Source organism: Megascapheus bottae, chromosome 29 (assembly GCF_031878675.1).
Source record: "Megascapheus bottae isolate mThoBot1 chromosome 29, mThoBot2.hap1, whole genome shotgun sequence".
NCBI lineage: Eukaryota > Metazoa > Chordata > Mammalia > Rodentia > Geomyidae > Megascapheus > Megascapheus bottae.
In genome coordinates this window covers 5,248,289-5,273,060 of record NC_143537.1, presented here as the reverse complement: position 1 = coordinate 5,273,060, position 24,772 = coordinate 5,248,289, and the positions used below count along the sequence as shown (strand labels likewise).

General features: G+C 46.5%; 2 protein-coding genes across 3 annotated transcripts; one reads left to right on the top strand and one right to left on the bottom strand.

Moving 5' to 3' along the window:
• Positions 1 to 650: 650 nt before the first annotated feature.
• Slu7 (spliceosome associated SLU7) lies at positions 651 to 13,297 on the bottom strand. 2 transcript variants are annotated; one of them, XM_090321229.1, is made up of 17 exons: positions 13,190 to 13,296; positions 11,815 to 11,959; positions 9,507 to 9,692; positions 9,075 to 9,228; positions 8,347 to 8,427; positions 7,929 to 8,093; positions 7,567 to 7,635; positions 5,919 to 5,966; positions 5,363 to 5,494; positions 4,957 to 5,054; positions 4,762 to 4,829; positions 4,484 to 4,623; positions 3,835 to 3,996; positions 1,980 to 2,084; positions 1,799 to 1,870; positions 1,590 to 1,703; positions 651 to 937 (listed from the first exon to the last, which is right to left on the bottom strand). In XM_090321229.1, exons 3-17 carry the CDS (start codon positions 9,674 to 9,676, stop codon positions 758 to 760), a joined length of 1,758 nt encoding a protein of 585 aa, XP_090177355.1. In that variant the 5' UTR covers positions 9,677 to 9,692; positions 11,815 to 11,959; positions 13,190 to 13,296; the 3' UTR covers positions 651 to 757. The 2 variants fall into 2 exon arrangements, with proteins under 2 accessions (XP_090177355.1, XP_090177354.1); XM_090321228.1 differs by lacking the exons at positions 651 to 937; positions 1,590 to 1,703; positions 1,799 to 1,870 and having other exon boundaries at positions 1,886 to 2,084; positions 9,507 to 9,689; positions 13,190 to 13,297.
• A 2,009-nt stretch (positions 13,298 to 15,306) lies between these two features.
• Pttg1 (PTTG1 regulator of sister chromatid separation, securin) lies at positions 15,307 to 20,844 on the top strand. The gene is made up of 6 exons (XM_090321046.1): positions 15,307 to 15,489; positions 15,906 to 16,027; positions 16,371 to 16,552; positions 18,414 to 18,507; positions 19,281 to 19,439; positions 20,703 to 20,844. Exons 2-6 carry the CDS (start codon positions 15,937 to 15,939, stop codon positions 20,780 to 20,782), a joined length of 606 nt encoding a protein of 201 aa, XP_090177172.1. The 5' UTR covers positions 15,307 to 15,489; positions 15,906 to 15,936; the 3' UTR covers positions 20,783 to 20,844.
• The last annotated feature ends 3,928 nt before the right edge of the window (positions 20,845 to 24,772 follow it).

The following is a 24,772-nucleotide window of genomic DNA, read 5'->3' as shown; positions in this document are numbered from 1 at the left end:
GGCTGTGGAGGTGATAGACTGGATGCTCTGGTACCAGCGACTTTCCCTCGTCCCATTCCATCAAGGTTACCCTCGCCAGGTTCTCAGAAGAGGCTCGAGGACCATGGCAAGCCAGTGGCTAAGATCCCTAGAAACTATCTACAATTTATTCCAGGAACCTTCAGGTTTTGCTCTCTGTAAATTTCAGAGTGACAGCTGCTGGCTATGAGGTGCGCTGGACATTGGCTTTTTTAAAATTATTTTTCCTGCGTTTGCCAGTCCTGGGGCTTGAACTCAGGGCCTGGTGCCGCCTCTGAGCTTCTTTTTGCTCAAGCTGGTGCTCTATCACTTAAGCCACAATGCCATTTCTGGCTTTTTTTCTGAGTCTCATGAATTTTCCTGCCTGGGCTGACTACGAACCACGATCCTCAGATCTCAGTCTCCCGGGTAGCTATGATTACAGGCGTGAGCCACGAGAGCCCAGCCTGTTTTAGCTTTGTGAGTCAGGGTCTCCCTTGAACTTTCACCCCTCCCACCTCCAGCTCTGGGACTGCAAGCATGCATCGCATCACCACACTCAGCTCTTAGAAGAAGAGACTCCCATGCTTCTTTCCACACCACTACGTCTAATCCTTCCTTTTGTTCCTGGCTGTGGAAAGGAATGAAATTACTTTGAGACTTCTGAAAGTTTTATTAAAATTAGGCAGCGAGGACAGATCAGGGTTTTTCTATATATGATGACAGAGAGCTGTGGGGGCACGCTGGACTGTACCCTGGACTACTGGCCCAGGAATGACGCCATGGGGTCATCCGGCCTCTGGCGCTTCATTCTGTAGGCCTCCATTTCCTCCTCCGTGGGCTCTCGGGTTTCATATATGCTGTTGTATGGCCGCTTTCTCTCGTCCATCTGCATGACCTCCTTGACATGGAGCAGGCGGGCCTCCTCAGCATTCAGCGCCTAGGGGGAGGGGAGGCCAGCACGTTACAACCCTCAAGTTTTGGATATGGAGCCCACAGTTCTGTATCAAGCCCTGCACTGCCTGAAAGAGCCTGGGAGCCATTTCCGGTGCATCTCAGGATGTTTTCACAGGACACAAAATGTTCCATGACACATTTTGTCAATAAAGAAATCTAAGGTTCACTTTTTTTTTTGGTCCCAACAGAAGCCCCCAGCTGATGCTAGCAATGCGATTCTGGGTTTTCTCAAGGGCTTGCTGAGACTCAGAAATGGCGGGGCTGGAAGGCCAGGCCTTCCAGGCCATGCATCAGTGTGCTTTACAAAGCACATTCCCAGGGGAAAACTGGGAGAGTGGGAGGGAAGGGCGACATTGTCCAAAAAGAAATGTACTGGATTATCTGACTTCTGTAGCTGTAACCCCTTTGTACATCACCTGTACACTAACGCTAAACAATAATAATAATAGTAAAAAAAGGAAGACACAAAGCACGGTGCCTCCTGCAGGGGAGGCACTGGCAACACTTAAGTAGCACTCCAACACGGAAGGTAGTGCCCAGACCATAACGCCCCTGAGATTCCACCGGGCCTGACCCAGGCTGGCAGGCAGAACGGCCACACAACACTGTGTTACTCAAGACACTTCCTAGCGCACCTTTTTCAGCTTTTCGTGTTTCTTCTCCTCGTCATCACTGTCGGAACTGCTCTTACGGTGCTTTTTTTTCTTTTTCTTCTTCTTCTTCTCTTCCTTCAGTTTTTCTTGGTGCATCTGCAAGGGAGGAGGGCCCCCCGGTGATGTGAGCGCCAGCCCCAGGTCCTCCCTCATAGTTCCGAGTTCTGGGCCAGGATGAGGACAGAACTCACCTCCACCAGGGTCTGTGGTTTCTTCACCGACTCTTCTCCGGTCTCATCACTTATCATACACTCCTCAGGGTTCTGCGTGACAGTGTCATAGTGACCATCATTAGACAGCACGGGAGAATAGGACACTTGGGAAGAGGCGATGATGCAGATGTCGCATAAGGACTAGAGGAAAGCTACTTACAGCAGTCTCCTTCCCCGCTTCTCCAGTGCAATAGGAATACTTGAAGAAAGAGTGACAGCATTTGTATCCCCATCGGCCTTCTTTCCAGTAAGATCCCCAGATGTGCTGTGGAGAGAGAAATGGGGACTACTCAGGAAGGATCCGACAACGAGGGTCTCTTACGTACTATTGATGGGCACAGAAAATAACACGGGCCCTTTAGAGACAATCTGGGAGATAAACTATGGGGATTCCAGGGCTGAGTAACAGAAGGGGCCATATTCAAGGGTTCAGAAGCAGGCATTGTAGTTATAAGCCCTTGACATGTAATCTCAGAGCCCGTGACAAAATCCAGGCTCTCTGACTTCTCTTATAAAAATTAAAGAACCAGGGGCCGGGAGTTTGGCCTAGTAGTAGAGTGCTTGCCTAGCATGCACGACGACCCAGGTTCGATTTCTTGGTACCACATACATAGAAAAAAGCCGGAAGTGGTGCTGAGGCTCAAGTGATAGAGCTCTAACCTTGAGAAAGTCCAAGGACAGTGCTCAGGCCGTGAGCTCAAGCCCAGGACTGGCAAACAAAACAAAACAAAAAAAAAAAAAAATTAAAGAACCAGCTAGGCACGGTGGCTCATGCCTGTAATCTTATCTACTCACGAGGTTGAGATCTGAGGATCAAGGTTCAAAGCCAGCCTGGGCACTAAAGACCCTGCGACTCTTATCTCCAATTAACCACCAGAAAATTGGAAGTGGCACCCTTCCCCACAAGGGTTAGGGTGATAGCCTTGAGCTGAAGAGCTCAGGGACAGCTCCCAGGCCCAGAGTTCAAGCCCGATGACCAATCCCCCACCAATAAAAAAATAAAGAAGAATATAATAAAAAGCTAGAAGTGTAGCTCAGTAGTACAGCGTGTGTAAGCTCTGGAGTCAATCCTCAGCAAATGACAATACTGCTTTATGATGTCATGCAAAATGAAATACACTAACATCTACCATATATTCCTGCCAAGATGTTTTAATTACACCAAACCCAGACCCTGGGCCTCAATTCTTGCTTATAGAACACACAGGGCACTGAGGAAAAGCAGTGATATCGCTAGGGAAGAGTCAGGAACAAAGTGGGAGACAGTGTACAGATAAACTCTGGCTGGTGAATCGTCAACAAATGGAGATGGAGTTGAAAAGAAAGACACAACAATCAAGTCATGGTCAAAATAAAAACTCCAAATCAACTAGATTCTAAAACAAGCTTTTCAAAGCATTTGTGTGTGTATGCACACACACATATACATACATCCTTATTTTGAGGAGATACATGATACAGTGTTTATAGGTGAAACAGCTGCCATTTCTGAATGTTTACCAAATGCTTTATTCAGCTGGGTGGCTATTTAAAGACGGGTCATGCCTTTACTCCTAGCTATTCGGAAAGCTGAGATCTGAGGACTCCAGCCAGCTGGAGTAGAAAAACTGAGTCTACCTTCAGTACACTAGCAGAAATGTAGAAGTGTGGCCCACGTGGTAGAACACCAGCTCTGAGTATCATAGCCTAATGAGAGGCCCTGAGTTCAAGCCTCAGGACCAACATCAAAAAGAAAGACGACGGCTTTGAGTGGAGTGACGTTCTTTTTTTTTTTTTTTTCCAGTCCTGGGCTTGAGCTCAGGGCCTGAGCACTGTCCTTGGGCTTTCTCAAGGCTAGAGCTCTACCACTTGAGCCTCAGCACCACTTCTGGCTTTTTTTTTTTTTCTATGTATGTGGTGCCTGGGTTTTCGTGCATGCTAGGCAAGCACTCTACACTAGGCCACACTCCCGGCCCTGAGCGGAGTGACGTTCTAACAGAAAAGTGCAGCCTGACACGGGGAGGTTCAGGACTCACTGTGTGGTTGTGGATCTTCACGTCCTCTTCATACTTGGAGCAGGCCACAGCCCGCTCCTGCCCCTTGATGACGGCCCCGTGCCGTGAGTACTCCACGTAGTCCTCCGTCTGGGCTAAGAGCAACTCAGCTGGAGGAGCATCCAGGTGCTCCTGGCCACCATACTGGAGGAACATTGAACATTGTGAAGCACAGTTCTCAGCAAACATTCACACTCACATCACCACGGAGGGTTCATTTTCAGTCAGGAAGAGTAATTTTTAACACAGTTAAGAAAAGGCCAAGAAAAAAAAAACGTTTTCTCCATTTCACTAAGTTCTGCTTTCGCCTGACTCAGGACACGGTTTGTGCTCTGGTCAGGAGGCAAAGCCTGCTTCTCTGGCCTCTGATCGGGGCTGGAGAGGACTAAGAGCCCCAGAGACATCGGACTGTTTAGTTTACACCACTGAGTTTGGGGATGGTATGTTTTGCTGCTGAAGTTTACTGACAGAAAGAGTCTACACCAGAGGACCAAGTCAACGGAAGGAAAGGATTCCTCAGGCGTTAAATGGGACTGTCTTGGTACTGTATTCCACCTGTAATGCCAATGTTTACCCAGAAGCCATCTGTCTCCATGGGCAGCGATTCTCCTCAGGGACTTAGCAAACTTACCTTTTCCAGGATGCTCTCTTTCTGCTGTTCTTTGAAGTCTTCTTTTTTGACTTTGAAGGACTTATACAACAGCTCTAGCTTTGTGGGGTCTGCCTGCAGATGCACTTCAGAGCCCTTGTCATAGGCCTCCCAGGCAAACACTAGAGAAAAACATCTTAATGAGTATCAAGCTATAATCACTGCCTGTCTTATTTATGCTTTTAAAACAAGTTCTAAAAAGCAGCATCTCATTTTTATGAGCCGACAATAGAAAGCCTTGGCACACGGCAAACACTTACACTGTGTCTGAGCCATTGAAATGGTATCTCCTGTGTATCTGACGAAGTTATCTCCTGCATAACTCACTCTGTGAAAACAAATCAAAACCAAATTGTAAGGAAAGTGAATCTGTAAAATGGAATCTGAATTACTGTTTATGGCTGGGTCACAAAAGAAATTTTTCTTACTATCTGTAGGTTCAATGTGGTACTTACTCGTCTGGATTTTTCCCTGCGTTGGCGTAAGGATTTTCTCTCATTGCTCTAGTTTTTGGATCATAGTAGGCAGAATTTGGATCTAAATTTCTCAAATACTGAAAAATAAAAAGTTTAAAGGTAGTCTTAACATAAAACATACTTATTGTATAACTCTGTGTGTGTGTATGTGTGTGTGTGAGAGAGAGAGAGAGAGAGAGAGAGAGAGAGAGAGAGAGAGAGAGAGAGAGAGAGAGAGAGAGAGAGAAAATGCAGTCACACTTGTAGGAACAAGAAAAAAGAATATCACTTTTTCTAGGAATGACTAATTATCTTACCCAAGTAATACTTACATATAATCAACACAAACTGTAGGCTTGGAAGACTAATGTTTTTCATTTGTGTAGGTTAGGTTGGTGAGACTTACTTTTGCAATATCTTCCCGAATCCTCAGATTCCGAACTGTAATTCGTCTCTTAGAATCAAAATTCTGCCCGGGCATGTCGATATCGTCTGCATATTTATCTTCATCCTCATCTTCACTGTTGTGATCTTTTTCCTGGAAGAGGAACCAAGAGGATTGTAAGACATTGGACAAAATTTAGGCCTTGTGGTCACCCCCCCACCATTGATTAAATATATGGTATTGCTACATTTTGACATTTATAGGTTGAATATAATTAGATAAATTAAAGCCGGTGAAGATACTTCCTAGTAATAGGCATTTGTTTAAAAGCTTCTCTCTGAAAATGGTGAAAGTGGTTTGTTTGCATGCATGCAAACAGGATAATGAAGTCTGGTTCAGGAAAGGGGAAAGAGTGAGGGAGAGGGGTAGAGGGGATGAGACAATTAGAACGGTTCTGTGGATAAGTGCATCCCTCCCACAGATAACGCATGTATGACAACAAAAAGCTACTGTTACGATGACTTCTAGGCACTGAACACTCAGAAAGTTAATGATACACAAATGAGGCACACAATACCATCTGAGAATTTGGTTCCTCTTCTCCCCACTGATGTTTTGGAGAATTCTGTGTTGGAAAAGAAGGAAAAAATGTAAGTTTATTCCACTCACTGTATGGATTGAGTTCTAAAAGGACGTAATATAGATGGATGGGCAAGGCGAGGAGGAGGATGGAAGGAGAAATGCCGACCAAGATATATTGCACATCTATATCAACAAGTTAAATGGAAACTCCTCTATACAACTATTTGAAGGAAATAAATAAAATTTAAAAAAATGGAACACAGGAGGAGGGGTGGCTTCTTGGTGAAGCACTTGAATAGCAAAAACATGCAGTCCTGGGTTTGGTCCCTTGTACCACCAAAAAAAAAAAAAAAAAAAATCTAACTAAACCATCGATTTCTTAATTATAATGAGTACCAGCATTCTGACCAAACAGTAAGACTTTGTGAACAGTTCCCTTTGTGTCTATAAAGCCACGACATTTCTACACAATTTTCATATACACAGAACTGTAATGACACAGAGGAACAGAAGAGTAAGATGACCAAATGCTTGACAAACAGTAATTTCCATGTAGTCATCTTCATGCACACCAGACCCTTAACGCCTTAATAGATTTCTGTAAATTCAAACCAAAAATGTATTTAGAAGTGTTCAGAACCAAAATAAGTTTTATAAACTTTGGTAAAAATGTTGTGATTTATGGAGAGGCAAAAGTCTTATTTCAGAATGAAACTTTTTTTTTTTGTTGGTCATGGGACTTGAACTCTGGGCGGGGCACTGTCCCGGAGCCTTCAGCTCAAGGTTACCACCCTACCCTTAGGCCTGGGAGGGTGTCCCTGAGCTCTTCAGCTCAAGGCTACTGACCTAGCACTCTAGTCATAGTTCCACTTCCAGATTGGCTTTTTAGTGGTTAACTGGAAATAAGAGTTTCATTGGCTTTCTTGCCCGGGATGGCTTTAAATCACAATCCTCAGGTCTCAAACTTGTGCAACTAGAATTTATAGATATAAGCCACTGGTGCCTGCCATTTTAGAACACTTTTTTCTTTTTCCCAGTCCTGGAGTTTAGACTCAGGGCCTGGGAATTGTCTCTAGGCTTTCCTCAAGGTTAGTGCTCTACCACTTGAGCCACAGTACCACTTCTACCTTTTTCTATGTATGTGGTACCGAGGAATTGAACCCAGGGCTTCATGCATGCTAGGCAAGCACTCTACCACTAGGCCATGCTCCCAGCCCCTCAGAATACTTCTTTTTTTTTTTTTTTTGCCAGTCCTGGGCTTGGACTCAGGGCCTGAGCACTGTCCCTGGATTTTCTCAAGGCTAGGGCTCTACCACTTGAGCCACAGCACCACTTCTGGCTTTTTGCTATGTATGTGGTACTGAGGAATCGAACCCGGGTCTTCATGCATGCTAGGCAAGCACTCTACCACTAGGCCAAACTCCTGGCCCTCAGAATACTTTTTAAATCTACAAAATACTGCAAAATGTCCTGTGTTTAAAAAGGATGTCTTCATGATTAAAAGGATAATTTGTGTATTGTATTTCTCATTCCCTGAAACTGTTTCTAGGTGGAGAGATATAAAAACTAATTATTGTTTTGAATTTCACTTTGATGTTGGAAATACTCTGAATATTTTGTATTGATAATTTTGATTTACTTACAGCTTGTTCCACTAGTTTTCCTGAGGCTAATTCTTCTTGTAGTTTCTGGGCTTTCAGTGTTCGTTTTGCCTAAGAAGAAAAGATTACAGTTTACTTAAAACATTCAAATGACTATCTGATTTGGATATATTTAAAATGAGTGATTTTATTTTCAGATATTAATGTAAGCTTGCAGGAGACAATAAAATAATGAGAAGCTATAGCCACAAAGCGCTACCTTTGTAATCAGGCCCTGCACTATAGAAATGACACCATTATAACAATGTGTCAAGACTTAAAAATCCTCAAACCTGGAGTTCCTATATTGGCACAGAAAATGTATATTTTCTGAGGATGAAGGAAGAGCCGGCAGGCCCACTCACCAAGTCAACCTTGGCGTATTCTTCCACAATTTTCATGTGTTCCTCTGGATTGTAGCCATTCCACCGATCTCTCTTCCCATCATAGTCAAATGTGAGCTGAGGCTGCACGTGCTCATCTGGAGCTATGTTAGTTCCGGTAAACTTGGCGCCAACTCGCCTGGGTCTCTGGAAAACACAAGAGTCCACTTTGCCTAAGTACCTGCAGCCCAGGAAATTGCATGGAACCAAGTGGCCATTACACAGCTGGGTACTTTTTTAGAGTCTGTTTACTTATTGAAGTCTTCCAGTAAAACAGTTTTTCAAATTTGTTTTTATTTAACTTGTGCCTAACTATAGATCATCTTAGAAAAAGGAGTTCTCTGACAGGGGAAAGAGACTGACTGACAGCAATCTGGAAAGTTCTCAAAGGTACGGCTACCTCGAAGCAGTCCTTCTTCTTGTGCGTCATGGCCCCGCAGTTCTCACACGCACCTTTGCGGTACTTGGTGGTTATGGAGTTCTATCAAAGGACAGAAAGAAAAATAAAGCCAGGGTTTTATCTCCTCCGCCAGGGACAAGTGACTTTGGCTCTCATGACTATCTTGTTTAGTGAACCCATTTATTTTTTATTTTTATTTTTTTTTTTTGCCAGTCCTGGGCTGGAGCTCAGGGCCTGAGCACTGTCTTTGGGTTTTCTCAAGGCTAGAGCTCTACCACTTGAGCCTCAGCACCACTTCTGGCTTTTTTCTATGTATGTGGTACTGAGGAATCGAACCCGGGTCTTCATGCATGCTAGGCAAGCACTTTAACCACTAGGCCAAACTCCCGGCCCCTAGTGAACCCATTCATGTATTTAAGAAAAAAACCAATGCTGTGCACTGGTGTCTAACCGCTGTAATCCTAGCTACTCAAGGAGGTTGAGATCTGAGACCATGGTCTGAAGTCAGCCCAGGAGGCAAAGTCCCCTAAATTACCAAAAAGCAGGCAGTGGAGTTGTGGCTCAGGTGGTAGTGTCTTCAGCAAAAGAAGTCCAGAGACAGTGCTCAGGTCTTGGGTTCAAGCCCCAGGACCAGCATATCAAAACAAAACACTTCATACAAGACAGCTACAGTTTTTTGTTTGTTTTTTTTTGAGGGTTGGCCAGGCTGCACTTGGCTGAACACGCACCTCTTTTACACCCCTCTTGTACCATTCTCCAGATGAACTAAACTGCTTCTGTTTCTCTGGTTGTGGTCTCTGATGCTTTAAGGTGGGCCTTTTTGATGGATCGATGTACCATGGTACTGAAGAAATATACTGTGGGATGTGTGGATTGATATCTCTGTAATAAAATGTTAAAAAAAACAAAACTAAGGGAATACTGAAAACCGTATTTTAACCACAAAGGCAGCCAACAGTGGATCTAGGAACAGAAATACTGCAGTGGGATGAGAAAGATGACTGAGTGCTCTTCTGACGACACAATAAAGAATAGAAATGGGGATAAAGAACATGAGAAGGGGTATCAATGTGTAAGAAATAATGCACTACTACCTGGTGAATATAATTGTAACCCCTCTATACATTACAATAAAAATTAAAAAAAATACTTATGCTTACTTTCCTTCTTCGTCCACTTCCGCAGGCGCATTACCCAGTTTCCGCTGTTCTTCAAGTTCCTTCTTCTTCCTCCAGTCCTCTCGAGTCATCTTCTTTGGCTCCTCTAAACTCAGTTCTTTGGACCCTGACAGGGGCGTGGCATTCACTGTATCCACAGCTGCCGACGACATGGTGAACTAGCTTCTTCTGGGAAAAGAAAGAACGTGTTTACAATTAAACAACAAAAAAAGGCCTATGTGAATTCACTGAAGGTCCAAAACCACATTCTAAGAATATATATGTGGTTTACATACAAGTCTTGTATGTTCTTTTTAGATGGCACTGAGGATCAAATGCAGGGCCTCTCACATGTTAGACAAGCACTCTCTGGATCACAGTGGTATGCATGCAGACTTTTTTAAAGAAGGACCTGTCAAGTTGGGTGTGGCTCAGCCTGTAATCCGCCCTACTCAGGAAGCTGAGATCTGAGGATCCAGCTTCAAAGCCAGCCTGGGCACAAAAGGATCTGAGACTCTTTAGTCCAATTAAACTCTAGAAAATGGAAGGTGGGGCTTGGCTCAAGGGTAGGGTGGAAGCCTTGAGGTAAAGAGCTTAGGGACAACTCCCAGGCCTAGGGGTTAGTTGGTACCCTTGAGCTGATCCACCAAAAAAACCCCAAAAAACAGGGCCGGGAGTTTGGCCTAGTGGTTAAAGTGCTTGCCTAGCATGCACAAAGACCCGGGTTCGATTCCTTGGTACCACATACATACAAAAAAGCTGGAAGGGCCAGGAGTTTGGCCTAGTGGTTAAAGTGCTTGCCTAGCATGCATGAAGACCCGGGTTCGATTCCTTGGTACCACATACATAGAAAAAAAAAAAAAAAGCTGGAAGTGGTGCTGAGGCTCAAGTGGTAGAGCTCTAGCCTTGAGAAAGTCCAAGGACAGTGCTCAGGCCCTGAGCTCAAGCCCAGGACTGGCAAAAAAAAAAAAAAAAACCCAAAAAACAAAAAAAGAAGGACCTCTTTACTCATAGTACTGGTGCTACAAATATAGTTTCAAAGATTCATTTTTCTCCTATGTATTACTGATTTTTCCTTCCTGTATTATATATAATTTTATTTATTTGTTTGTTTATTTATTTGTTTATTTAGTGGCTCATGGGGCTTGAACTCAGCCTGGGCGATGTCCCTGAGCTCTTCAGCTCAAGCCTACCATCCTATCCTTGAGTTAAACCCCATTTCTCATTTTCTATAGGTTAACTGAAGACTTTCAGGTCCTTTTGTACATGGGTTAGCTTTGAACCTTGATCCTCAGAGTAGCCTCCTAAGTAGCTAGGATTACAAGCGTGAGCCACAGTGCCCCACTTAAATTAAAACAAACAAACCAGAGTAATACTAAAAGAGAAAATTCAAGGCAGGATTCATCTTGGACTCCTCTACCCCTTCCCCCCACCTCAATACACAATGCCTTTTCTGCATCCTTTTCTCATGTACTCTAACCTATACTTACACTCTCAGCCAAGGTACCAGTAATCAATGTGCTGAATCAACTGTATGTTTTTTTCAGTATAGTTCCTTTTTTTTTTTTTTTTTGGGCAGATTCTATTCATTGGCTTCCATGACACTATATTGTTTTTTCCTATACCTTTTTTCACTGTTGTTGATTTCTTGAAGGTCTGCTCATTTCTTTAATGGTAGAGGCCCCAAAGGCTCAGCCAGAGCTTCAAACTGTGCCAATTTCTAAGGCTTTGACAATCACAATATAGGACTGCTGGTTTCTCTACTAAACACTTCGGATTTCAACTTTATTTATGTATGTGATGTATGTGTGTGTCCAATTGTATACCTGACCTCTTAAGAAGTCTCAGAGGCACCAAAATTCAACAATCTTAAACTCTTGATCTTCCCTTTAATGTTTAGTCTCCCTTAACCTTATTTCAAAGGAAAACTGATTCTCACTACCTCTGTCTCTCTCTCGTGCTGGCGACTGAACTCGTATTTCCAGGACAGGCTCTCTACCACTTGAGCCAAACCTCTCCAATACAATTCACTACTTTAGATAAATATTCTACCTTAGTCTTGGATCTATTTTACCTTTCCACTTTCTGGACACCATTACAATTCATTATTTCACTTTCAATGTTACCACCTTAGCACGAGTTATTTTCTCTGACCTACTGCTCTATTCTGATTTCCTCCAATTAATTTCCTACCCAGTGGTTAGTTTTCTTATCCTACTCCATGGCCAACATTAAACCCTCGAATGCAGTACCATTCAAAAGAAATTAGTGCCAGCAACATGCCATTTTGTTGTTTTTTAGTTTCCTGTACCTGTATTAAAATGGTAGAAGGTGTCAGCTGGGCGGTACACACAATCCTGGTTCTCAGGCTGGTGCAGGAGGATGGAGGAGGTCAGGCCCGCCTGGGGCTAAGGACTGAGTCTGAGGCCAGCTTGACCCTGACCATAGTCAAGACTCTAAAGCAAGCAAACAACAAAAAAAGATGGGAAAAAGAAGGATAAAACAACACAATTTTACTTAATAGATTAAACTGTCCGGGGCTGGGAAGGTGGGTCAGTGGTAGAGGGCTTTGCCTGGCATGCAGGAAGCCCTGGGTGACATTATACACACACACACACACACACACACACACACACACACACACACACACGAAGCCCTGGGTGACATTTCACACACACACACACACACACACACACACACTGGAAGCCCTGGGTGACATTACACACTTACACACACACACATGAAGTCCTGGGTGACATTTCACACACCACAAACACACACACACACACACACACACACACACACACACACACGAAGCCCTGGGTGACATTACACACTTACACACACACACATGAAGCCCTGGGTGACATTTCACACACCACAAACACACACACACACACACACACACACACACACACACACACACGAAGCCCTGGGTGACATTTCACACACACACACACACACACACACACACGAAGCCCTGGGTGACATTTCACACACCACACACACACACGAAGCCCTGGGTGACATTACACACTTACACACACACACAGGAAGCCCTGGGTGACATTTCACACACACACACACACACAAAGCCCTGGGTGACATTTCACACACACACACACACACGAAGCCCTGGGTGACATTTCATACACACACACACACGAAGCCCTGGGTGACATTTCACACACACACACACACACACACGAAGCCCTGGGTGACATTTCCCCCCCACACACACAGGAAGCCCTGGGTGGCATTACACACTTACACACACACACAGGAAGCCCTGGGTGACATTTCATACACACACACACACACGAAGCCCTGGGTGACATTTCACACCCCCGCGCCCCACAGAAAGCAGAAACGTGGCCCTGTGGCTCAGGTGGAGGGGCGCCGCCAGCCTTGAGCAGCAGCAGCAGCTCGGGGACAGGGGGCGCAGGGCCTGGGGTCCAGCCCCAGGGCTGGCAAATCCGAGGAAACCCCGACCCGCGGAGCTCCGAGAAGCCGGTGGACAGGGTGCGGCCTCCCCGGGGCCCCGGCCGGGGGACTGGCGCTTCCCTCCGGACACAGGCCGGGCTGGGCCGGCGCGGCGCCCTGGCTCTCCTCACCCCCGCAGCGGGGCTCGGGGTGTTCCACAGCCTGCCCCTCGCCTCGTCCCGTCACCCACAAACCCTCCTCACCCGCCCCGACGACGCGCCAAGACACCGAGCCGCCGATGTTTACTTCCGCCTTTCCCCGGCCTCCTCCCAGCGGCCACTGCGAACCGCGTCCCGGACGGCCGACGCGTGCGCACTGACGAGCCACGGCAGGCTCTCACGCTCTTCGGCTCCGGAGGTGTCGCGAGATTTGAGCAGCTGCGTTTAGCTCGTGCGTCACTCCGGGAGGTGAGCGGCGTGCTTTACGTCTTTTTTACGTCTTTGTTGTGTTTTTTTTTACGACGTCACTGCTTTCCGGCTGTTCAGAAGGAAACTCCTGTTTTTCCTTCATTCAGAGCCGCCGGGAGAAATGAAATAACATCGGCGCTGGAACGGAAGACAGTGGAATACTTTACACTTGTAAACAGTGGGGGAGAAAAACACATAAAACGGACCAGGGAGACGCAGGACAGGTTTCTGGTAACTGACCACACCTGGGGTTTTACTTTATTAGAAAAGAACACCCCAGCACACGCTTCATGGGGGGACCCCCGTGTGGACACACACAGCATTAGATGACTGAAGGCAATGGAAAGTAAACAGTGGGTTTGTGGCCGAGTTTCTGTCACATGCAGAGGTAATAGCTAAATTGCAAAATCCAATGTCTCCTGACGTTTACAGTGAGTAGCACTGAGGAAGGCAGATGATTTTTCTTTTTTGCTTTCAGTCGTGGGCCTGCGCACTGCCCTGGAGCGCTTCAGCGCAAGGCTATTGCTCTCACTCCTTAGCCGCAGCACCACTTCCAGTGTTCTGGTGGTTAACTGGAAATAGGAGTCTCACAAACTTTCTTGTGCCCGGACTGGTTTTGAATCAAGACCCTCAGATCTCAGCTTCCTGAGCCACTCGGTTGGTTGCCCAGCCTTAGAATTTTTTAACTTTAGAAGTCAATAGCCGAAGACACACCATCCTGGAGGTGAGTGGTCTATGGATCACTTACACTTCATTTTTGTTTTCCATTGAAAAGGAGTTCCGAAGCTCACTGTTGAGGTTTGGGGGTCTCTTCAGCCAGGCAGGAGCCAGAGAACAAATTTCCCAGAGGAACAGTAGAACTGGATAAGAGGTTCTCCGTGAAAGATTCTCAGATCAGTTCTGGATGGTTGGTCTTTGTTAAACTGGATTAAGTGGATTAGGAGAAACTGGGGCTAAGCCACTCACCAGGAACAGGTAGAAATAACAAAGCTGGCCTGGTGACATGATTTGGAAGAGAACTAGGGCCATTCGTGGATAGGTGGGTGGGTAATAGTTTTCATCTGCTGTATGACTCTGAGAAAACTAATGGCTTTGGGTGTTTCCTGTTGAAGAACAAGGAGGAAACCTAAGCAGTTACAGAGTTCAAGTCTAGAAACTTTAGGGGCTAGAGCAGAGCCACCTGGGAGCTGCAGATATGGTCTAGACTTATTCTAAACAAAAAGTGAATACTGTGTGCTGATGATGACATACAAAGCTGTGAAATCTAGAGGCAGATAACTGTGAGACTATCAGGGGCTGCAGGGAAAGAGGACAGAGAAGGGACAAAAAGGCACTTTCTTTGGTGTGAGCGTCCTGGGGCTTGGACTCAAGGCCTGGGCACTGTCCCTGAGTTATTTATTTATTTTTGCTCACGGCTAGCCCTCTACCAGCCTGACTTTTTGGTGGTTCATGGAAGAGATGAACATCTCCCGGACCTTTCTGCCCTGGTTGGTTTGGGACCATGATCCTCCGATCTCAGGCTGCTGAGCAGCTAGGGTGACAATTCCGAGTCACCCCGTGCTGTGCCGGGTTTAAACCTTTTATTTTTACTGTATGGATTTTAAATCCCTTCTACTGCTCATTTAAACAACAACAACAACAAAAAGCCCTAGGGCAATAAACGGGATTAGGGTGTGGAACCGGTTGGGCCTACAGGAACTCGCTGAGCCCTCAGGATGTTGACGTTGGTTTCCCGGGAAACCGACACTTCCGGGGAGGGCGGGGCCTGAGCGTAGGCTTTCCTTCATTGGTCCTCCCTTGAGGCCCCGCCTCCACAGCCCGCCTCCCGCGCGGACGGACCAATCGGATCCCGAGTTATGGTTTAAACCGCGGGTGCGCGGAGCGCGGCTGGCAGCAGCGTCTTGGAGGTGGACTGTTGGGATCTGTTTGGCGAGCTCGTGGGTGCGCGTGTCCGCGTGGGCAGGAGGAGGAGGAGGAGGAGGAGGCCGGGCCTGGGCCCACGCCGGTGACCGCGTCCACGCATCGGCTCGGGAATCCCGCGGGAGCAGGGCTGGTGGTTGAGCCCCTGGGCCTCCCTCGGCCCTCAGCGGCGGGAGGTTTGTGTGGGGCTTGGGCGCAGCGCCCGGGCCCTGTCCTGAGCGGGAGCTCTGCCCCCCCCCCCAGCCCCAGCTCCTCTTCCCACATTTTGGTAATTTATTGTAGATAAAAGTCTACTTGGATCCTCAGATCTCGCCCTACTGAGTGGCTGTGTATTTTTACAAACTCTTGCTGTTTTAAGATTCTCCCTTTCATATGATTTTTAATTGTAATAGAAGGGTTACATTATATGCACCAGATAGAAGGTGCATTACCTCACATATATGGATACCTTTTCTCATGTCTTGGTTATCTCTTGCTTTTTTATGTGTGTGTGTGTGTGTCTCCTCCCCCCCCCCCCCCCCCCCCGGGAGTTTAATTTGCGGCTTCCACACCTCTCAATATCTTTTGGCTTTTTTTCCCCCCCAATCTCTAGCACATACGCCTCTCATCCCTAGAAATCCAGGATGGCTACTCTGATTTTTGTGGACAAAGAAAATGGACAACCAGGCACCCGTCTGGCTCCTAAGGAGGGGCTGAAGCTGGGGTCCAGGCCTGGTAAGTATGTATCCCCAGTTGCAGTGTGTTGCTCAGGGACTATGAGTGAATCAGGTGGGTTTGAAATGGGTGTGTTCCGGAGTCCCCGCCCAGCCTTTGAGTTTTCTGGACAAATAGAGTGGAATTTTTTTTTTTTAAACTTTTCTTGCTCAGTTTTATAAAGAGATGGGTTAAGGGACTGAAGCTCTGGGCTGTTAGGCAAGTTAAGGTTGTGCTGCTGGCCCGAAGTGAGGCTCAGGTTTGGGGGGAGGGGTGAGGATTAAATGGTTAGCCACAGGCAACATTGGAGTTAATGATAGAGATGTTTGTTCTAAGATTCTTATGGTGAAATTGTACTTTTCAGTCAAAGCATTAGATGGGAGAGCTCCGGTTTCAACGCCACGGGTTGGGAAAGTCTTCAGTGCTCCACTGGCCTTACCTAAAACTGCCAGGAAGGCTTTGGGAACGGTTAACAGAGCTACAGAGAAACCAGGGAAGACTAATGAGCCCATCAAACAAAAGCAGTTAAACTTCACTGGCAAAAAGGTGAGTGTTGGCTTTTTCACATGTTGGTAAAAAACCGAAGCAAAACATTTGTGCACTTTTTTTTTTGGTGGGGGGAGGGATCATGGGACTTGAACTTTGTCCCTGAGCTATTCAACTCAAGGCTACCACCCTACCCTTGAGCCAAGCCCCACTTCCCATTTTCTAGAGGTTAACTGGAAATAAGTCTCAGGTCCTCCAGTGTCTGAACTGGCTTTGAACCTTGATCCTCAGATCTCAGCCTCCTGAGTAGCTAGGATTATAGGCGTGAGCCACCACGCCCAGCCAAAGGATTTGTGTTTTTGTTTTTTGTTTTGTTTTCCCAGTCCTAGGGCTTGAGCTCTACCACTTGAGCCACAGCACCCACTTTCAGCTTTTTCTATGTATATGGTACCAAGGAATCAAACCTGCATCTTCATGCATGCTAGGCAAGCACTCTACCCGTAGGCCAAACTCCCAGCCCATTTGTGCACTTTTTGTATATGCATATGCGCTGGAAATGGGTTTTGAACTCGGCCTGAGTTTTTGCTCAGCTTGTTGGTTCTGCTAGCGCTCTACCAATCTTAAGCCGTGCCTGCAGTCCACCGAGCCTCAGGTGGAGGCTCTCAGACTTTTCTATGCCTTGGCTGGCTTGGAACCTCAACTCCACTAAGATTACAGTCTCCAGTGCTCAGCTCACTCAGCACATTTGGTATTTAAGTTACTGGTGGCATTCTGTTGCTTTCTTGCCTTTGACTAGAAGGGAAATGTGTGTGTGTGTGTGTGTGTGTGTGTGTTGGGGTGCGGCGTCACACTGCATTTGTGGGCTTGTAGCTTGAAATTAAGGTCTTTAGAATAATTTTTATGCCAATGAGTAATATAGCCCCAGCAACAGTGCTTGCAAGACTTCACAGAGCCAGAGTTGCACAGGGGCTCCTGTCTTCCACCCTGCCTCCCAGAGCAAGCACAGTGCTTAGCCTCTGGGCCGCAGAGTTCAGTGCATCCTGGGCTCTGGCTGTTGACAGGTGGCTTTAGCATGTAAATTAATGCCATGAGTAATAGTTTTGTGGAATGTATCTGAGAAAATTGTAGTGTCACTTGGTGAATTGACTTAAAGGAAAAAGTCCTGGCCTGTCTTTCGCTGCTGCCTCTCACCACCGTTATTTTATTTTTGGTCGGTTGTGGGGCTTGAACTCAGATCCCGGCACTGTCTCTGAGCTCTTTTGCTCGTCTAGTGCTGTACCACTTTGAGCCATAGCTCTGCTTCTGGGTTTGTTTTTGTTTTTGTTTTGTTTTGTTTTTTGCCAGTCCTGGGCTTGAGCTCAGGGCCTGAGCATTGTCCTTGGACTTTCTCAAGGCTAGAGCTCTACCACTTGAGCCTCAGTACCACTTCTGGCTTTTTTTTTTTCTATGTATGTGGTACCGAGGAATTGAACCCGGGTCTTCATGCATGCTAGGCAAGCACTTTAACCACTAGGCCAAACTCCCGGCCCTCCACTTCTGGTTTTTGAGTAGTTCATTGGAGTTAAGAGGTTCACAGCACTTTCCTCAGCTATCAGCCTCCTGTGTAGTAGCTCTTCCGGGTGCTTCATGGCTCTTTCAGTCAGGTTTGAACAATTGAGCCGATTAGCTCCGATTTCTTAATTCTGCATGGCCTACAGTTCCAGGTGTTGAAACATGAATTTTCTTGAGAGTTGTAAAGCTGGAATTGGACTTGTTAGGAGTCCCTTTTAGAGGTAGTCATGAGAACTGAGGATTATGACTTAGAGGACATATGAAATTGGCAACACGGATGCAACAGGTCATGTGTGGAGAGGCCCTGCTGCAGTTTGTGTGTTGTTCAGACTTTCCTCCTCACTAACTTGTGTTTTCTTGGGGTGTTTAGATGACGGAGAAGACTGTGAAAGCCGCAAGCTCTGTTCCGGCCTTGGATGATGACTGCCCAGAAATAGAGAAATTCTTCCCCTTCAACCCTCTAGGTGGGGCTTGAACTCAGGACATGGGTGATGTTCCTGAGTTCTTTTTTTTTTTTTTGCAAAAGGCTAGTACTCTACTACTTTGAGCCATAGCACCACTTCTGATTTTCTGGTGGCTCATTGGAGATCAGAGTCTTAGGGACCTTTCCTACCCAGGCTGGCTTTGAACTGTGATCCTCAGATTTCAGCTTCCTGAGTAATTTAGATTATAGGCATGAGCCACTGGTGCCAGGCTTTACTTTTTTTTTTTTTTTTTTTTGCCAGTCCTGGGCTTGAGCTCAGGGCTTGAGCGCTGTCCTTGGACTTTCTCACGGCTAGAGCTCTACCACTTGAGCCTCAGCACCACTTCTGGCTTTTTTTCTATGTATGTGGTACCGAGGAATCGAACCCGGGTCTTCGTGCATGCTAGGCAAGCACTTGAACCACTAGGCCAAACTCCTGACCCCAGGCTTTACTTTTCCAAACCAGAAAACTTCATGGCCAGAATGGCATGGGCTTTCAGAATTTGCCCAATCTGGGGAGTGGTTCCTTGTCAGAGTTTGTACTGCATCTGTGTGCCTTTTGATTGAAGCCAGTGAAGAAAATCTGACTGCAAGCAATCATAGCCCTTTCTCACTAGCACTCAGCAGTGGCTGGAGTATGAAATCCGAGGTGCATCGGAGCCTTGTTTCCTACTGGGAACGCGGTGTCACTGTCTGCTTCCCATTTGTCAGGCACTTGGAAATTCTAGTTCATTGCCTTCTGGGTGCACAAATGATACTTTTCCTTTGTGGCAGACTTTGAGAGTTTCGACCTGCCTGAAGAACACCAGATCGCACACCTGCCCCTTAGTGGAGTGCCCCTCATGGTCCTAGAGGAGGAGCGGGGACTTGAGACACTGCTGCAGCTGGGTCCCCCCTCACCGATCAAGAAGCCAGGTCCTGCATGGGCATCTGGTAAGCGCCCCCAGGAAGGACAGTGGCAGCTTGTCCCCACAAATGTGTGTGTGTGTGTGTGTGTGTGTGTGTGTGCGCGTGTGTGTGCGTGCGTGCGTGCGTGTGCGTGCACATGTGCATGTATAAATAAGAATAAAATTCATGCCAGGCGCTGGTGGCTCACACCTGTAATCCTGGCTACTGACAAGACTGAGATCTGAGGACAGTGGTTTAAAGCCAACCCAAGCGCCATAATTAACCACCAAAAGAAGCCAGAAGTGAAGCTTTGGCTTAAAGTGGTAGAGCAGCTCTAGCCTTGAGCAAAAGAGCTCAGGGACAGCGCCCAGGCCCCGAGTTCAAGTCTCACACCCAAGGTGCATGCACAAACTCTTTTGATATAGTTGCACGTGCCTTGGAGAAATGAGGGTCTGAAATCTGGTTGGTCTTAGCAAAAGAGGTGACAGCAGCTTCGCAGGCTCTAAGTTGAAGGGACCATGGCTTGGTGTAAGGACTTCTGAGTCCTGCCCAGGCTCAGCCCTGGACTGGAGCATGGGCCACAAACTGGTGCCACGTTAGAAAGCTTTTTTATTTTTTATTTTTTTGCCAGTCCTGGGCTTGAGCTCAGGGCCTGAGCACTGCCCTTGGATTTTTCTCAAGGTTAGAGCTCTACTACATGAGTCACAGCACCACTTCCGGCCTTTCCTATGTATGTGGTACTGAGGAATTGAACCCAAGTCTTAGCACATGCTAGGCAAGCACTCTACCACTATGCCAAACTCCCAGCCCATGGCTAATATATTTTTTAAGTGGCACTGTTATTCTGGACTCTTAAGAACCATAGAGGATCAGGGTTTTTTTCTTTTTGTCAGTTGTGGGACTTGAACCCTGGGCCTGGGTGCTATCTCTGTGCTCTTTAGCTCAGAGCTACAGCCCTACCCCCTTGAGCCACAGCACCACTTCCCATTTTCTGGTGACTAATTGGAGAAAAGAGTCTCAAGGGCTTTGTAGTGCTTTGTAGTGCCTGGGATGGATTTGAACCGCAATCCTCAGATCTTAGCCTCCTGAGTAGCTAGGATTATAGGCGTGAACCACTGCATCAAGCTGGATCAGGTATTTCTAAGATTTGTTTCCTTGTGGCCAATTCCTGGAGCCACAGCCACAGTTCAAGAACTCTGAGGGGTTGGAGTAGAAATTAAATGAGTGGCCAAACAAAAACATGAATTTTGGGTTAATCATCTGTTGCATTTGCAGAAATCTAATCAGAACTTGGTCTGTCTCCTGTAGATCTGTTGCAGTCTCCCTCCAGCATTCTTTCTTCCCTGGATGTCCAGCTGCCTCCTGAGTGTTATGATCTGGATATTTAAAGTTCTTAATGCACTATGGTGTGTGTGTTTGTATTAATAAAGAGGTTTTGTTGTTGTTGTTATTGTTTAGAAGTGTCTTTGTAGCACTGTGAAAGGAAAACGGCAGTATTAACAGACCAGATGGAATCTGACAGTAGTATGCACTTTGTCTGGTTTGTGAAGCTACCTCAAAGTCTAGTTTTCACAGCTTCCTTTACAAGCCTCCCATTTTCTCGGAAAAGAATTGCCTTCAATGTGTACGTTATGGCCTTCCTGTGGCCATTGACGAGTGACAGTTCTTAGATTTCTTAATTAGAAGAGCCACTTCCAGCTCATTAAGCATTTATTGCTAGGCATCCTTTATTGCTGGTTCTGTTTAGTTTTAATGACTTTAATACTCAGTATTCAGTAATTAGGATTTGAAAGGCTCTAAATCTTGTGAGAACTCCATGTCTTTGGAATTATCAATTTGGTTCCTTGAAGATGGGGCAGATACTCATGGTGACAGGCCCTTCACCGCTAGGGGTCACTGTGGGCACTGTTGTTTCTCATGGTGACACTGAACTATGGGAGCATGAGTGTGCTTTGATTTGCAAGTGGCAGAAGAGCTAGGAAATGACCATTGGCTTTTTTGTCACCAGGTGAGTTGTGCCCACTTCCATCATTGAAGCGATGGGTTGTGCAGAGGAGAAGCCAGCTCATTCCCAAGGATAGTCATGCGATAGTTTTCTTTATTCTTGATTTTTTTTCAGTTGTGGGGCTTGAACTCTGGGCCTGGGAGTTGTTGCTGAGCTTTTTGTTCAATGTTAGTGCTTTACCACTTTGAACCCACAGTGCTACGTCCTATTTCCTGGGGCGTTCACTGGAGATAAGAGCCTCACAGTACTTTCTTGCCCAGGACTGACCCTGAACTGCTACCCTCGGGTTTCAGCCTTCTGAAATCTAGCTAGGATTATAGGCCTGAGCCACTGATGCCCCACTGACGCCCCCGCTGGCACCTGGTGGTTTTCTTTACATTGATTCTGATTTTCTTTAAATATACATGTATTTGTGTACAGGTATGTGTGAGTATGTGTGTGCACTGTGCATATATGTACACATATGTGTGTATTTATTTGGAAACTTTATATGTGTACACATATGTGTGTATTTCTTTGGAAACTTTATAAATGGAAAGCTTGTGTAAGGTAATGAGAGAGTAACCATAACAAAACAAAGTGCCAATGTTGGTTACTGGTTCTCATCCAAGGTCTACACTTTCATTGTGTGCATGTGCTGGTTTTTTTTTTGGTCAGGGTATTGTATAGAGGGGTTAGTTATATTCACCAGGTAGTAGGTGCATTACTTCTCACACATTGATACCCCTTCTCATGTTTTTGTCCCCATTTCCCTCCCCCTCCCCATTTTATTTTTTTAAGAGGAGGTAAAGGAACTTGGGATGTGTGATGCTGGCAGAGTTGAAACAAAACAAAATCCCTTGGGGCTGGGAGCGGGACCTAGTGGAGGTGTGCTTGCCTAGCGTGTATGAAGCCCTAAGTTCTATGTCTTGTTACCATATACACAGAAAAAGGCAGAAGTGGTGCTATGGCTCAAGTGGTAGAGCACTAGCCTTGACAAAACTCAGGGACAGTTCCCAGGGCTCCTGAGTTCTAGCCCCAGGACTGGGAAAAAAAAAAAATCTCAATTTAGAAATTGGATACAATGGGCCGGGAGTTTGGCCTAGTGGTTAAAGTGCTTGCCTAGCATGCATGAAGACCCGGGTTCGATTCCTTGGTACCACATACATAGAAAAAAGCCGGAAGTGGTGCTGAGGCTCAAGTGATAGAGCTCTAGCCTTGAGAAAGTCCAAGGACAGTGCTCAGGCCCAGAGCTCAAGCCCAGGACTGGCAAAAAAAAAAAAAAAAAAAAAAAAAATCTGATACAAAAGCAAAGTCATTTTATGTCAAAACTCTGACCTGACTTGTGCCAGAACTGAGATGCCCAAACACCTTACCTTAGTTCTAGCACTTGAGTCACAGCTCCACTTCTGGCAGTTTTGATCCAGGCTGGTTTTGATTCTCAGATCTCAGCCTCCTGAGTAGCTGGGATGCCAGGCATGAGCCACCAGTGCTTGGCCAGGAGGTGGCCCCCTTGACCCCCTAACTTTCAGAGTAAGGAACCCCATAGGCAAGCTGTAAGGAAGCGGGGAGTGCCTGGGGTCTGTTGACTATGGGGCCATCATTAGCATTCTGACAATGAGGCCCAGGTATGCAGTGTAGTTTATTTAAATAGAAATTCTGTACCAGAACGGCAAGAAGGCAGTCCGTGAATAAAAATGAAGTTTCGTTCCCTTGTACTCAGGCTGTCTAATCGAATCCCAGAGGCAGCCACTGGTAGCAGCTTCTCTGTCCTGGAAGGATTCCATGTATAAATCAGCATATGTGAATACAGATTTTTTGGAGGAAAATAAAACCCTAACATGGCTCTCCATGTCTGTCTTTTAGAAATGGATTCTGCAGAATGTTTTGTTTTGCACACATAGATTTATTGTCTTCATTTTAAGAGCAGTCAGCCTTCCACATAACCCCCAGGTGCGGGGGGGCAGGGGGCAGGGGTGGGAATTTAATGAGCTCTTTGTCAGTGGATGTTTGCAGGCTTCCTCTCATATTGAGATCCCATTGTTGTAAAGGGGACCCTTGCCTAAACTCATTTGAATCTCTTCTTGTTGGGCACTGGTGGTTCACACCTGTAACCCCAGCTACTCACCAGGCCTAGATCCAAGGATTGTGCATTCTCTTATAACAGAAAATAGACCTCCCCCCTCCCCCCTTTTGCCTACACTGTGGCTTGAACGCTGGGCCTGCTTTATGTCCCTGAGCTCTTTCACTCAAGGCTAGGATTCTACTACTTTGAACCACTTCCAGTTTTCTAGTGGTTCATTGGCGATAAGATCACTGACTTTCCTGCTGGGACTGGCTTTGAACTGTGATCCTCAGATCTCAGATCTCCTGAGAACTAGGATTATAGGAGTAGACCACCAGTGCCCAGCTTTCTCTTATTTTTAAATTTTCATTGATTTCTATGCCAGTCTAAGTCCAGACACTTAATATGTTGAAGGGTAACTCAGGAATATCTGGATTCATATATTGGGGCTCATGACACCCAGCCTTTGAGACGCTGTCCTATGTCATCAGAGTCCATAAGAAATGAAGTAAATGGGACGCTCTCAGCAGCCCGGGGCGGGCTGCTTCTCCATGCTGTAAGTGTGAGTGTGTGAAGGCCGTCCTGGGGGTTTGAGTGAGAGGCCGTGTGGCTGTGCTTTCCCCAGCGCAGTCCCAGCATCAGCAGGAGGCGTGTGGGGTTAGAGCACGGCTCTAGACATAGGCTGATGGTGTTTTTCTTATGCTGGTCCTGGGGACTTGAACGCAAGGCCTGGGTGCTGCTCCTGAGCTTTCTGGCTTGAGACTGGTGCTCTACCCCTTCAGCCTAGGCTCCACTTCTGACTTTTGTGGTGGCCCAGGCCAGTTTTACACTGGGACCCTGAGCTCTCAGCTTCCTGAGTGGCTAGGGTGACAGACGTGAGCCTGGCTGACAGTGCCTGCTAAGTTGGTTTCAGATGCTCAGTTCTTGCCTGTAACTGTGGGCCTGGGCAGGCACTGAACCTCTCCATTATGAAGCAACTTGTGGGGTCAAATGAAGAACTGACAGGGACCAAGACATTGTGTGACCCTGAGTGGGCACTGCCCCCTCCCTGGCTGTTTGTCCTTCCTCCTGGACAGCTAGAGTCACTTAGATGACCACAAAGGGCCTCTGTATCTCTAGGCCATTCCTGGGGTCATTTCTCCTTCCCTTTTCCTCTATTTCCCTCCCCTCCTTTCTCTTCCTCCTTTTCCCTCTCCCCTGTCCTTCTCTCTCTCCCTTTCCTCCCTTCCTTTCCTCCCTGCCTCCCTCCCACTTTCCCTCCCTTTCCTTCCCCCACCTCCTCTCTCTCTCTTTCTTTCTGTGTTGGTCCTAAGACTTAAACTCAGGGCC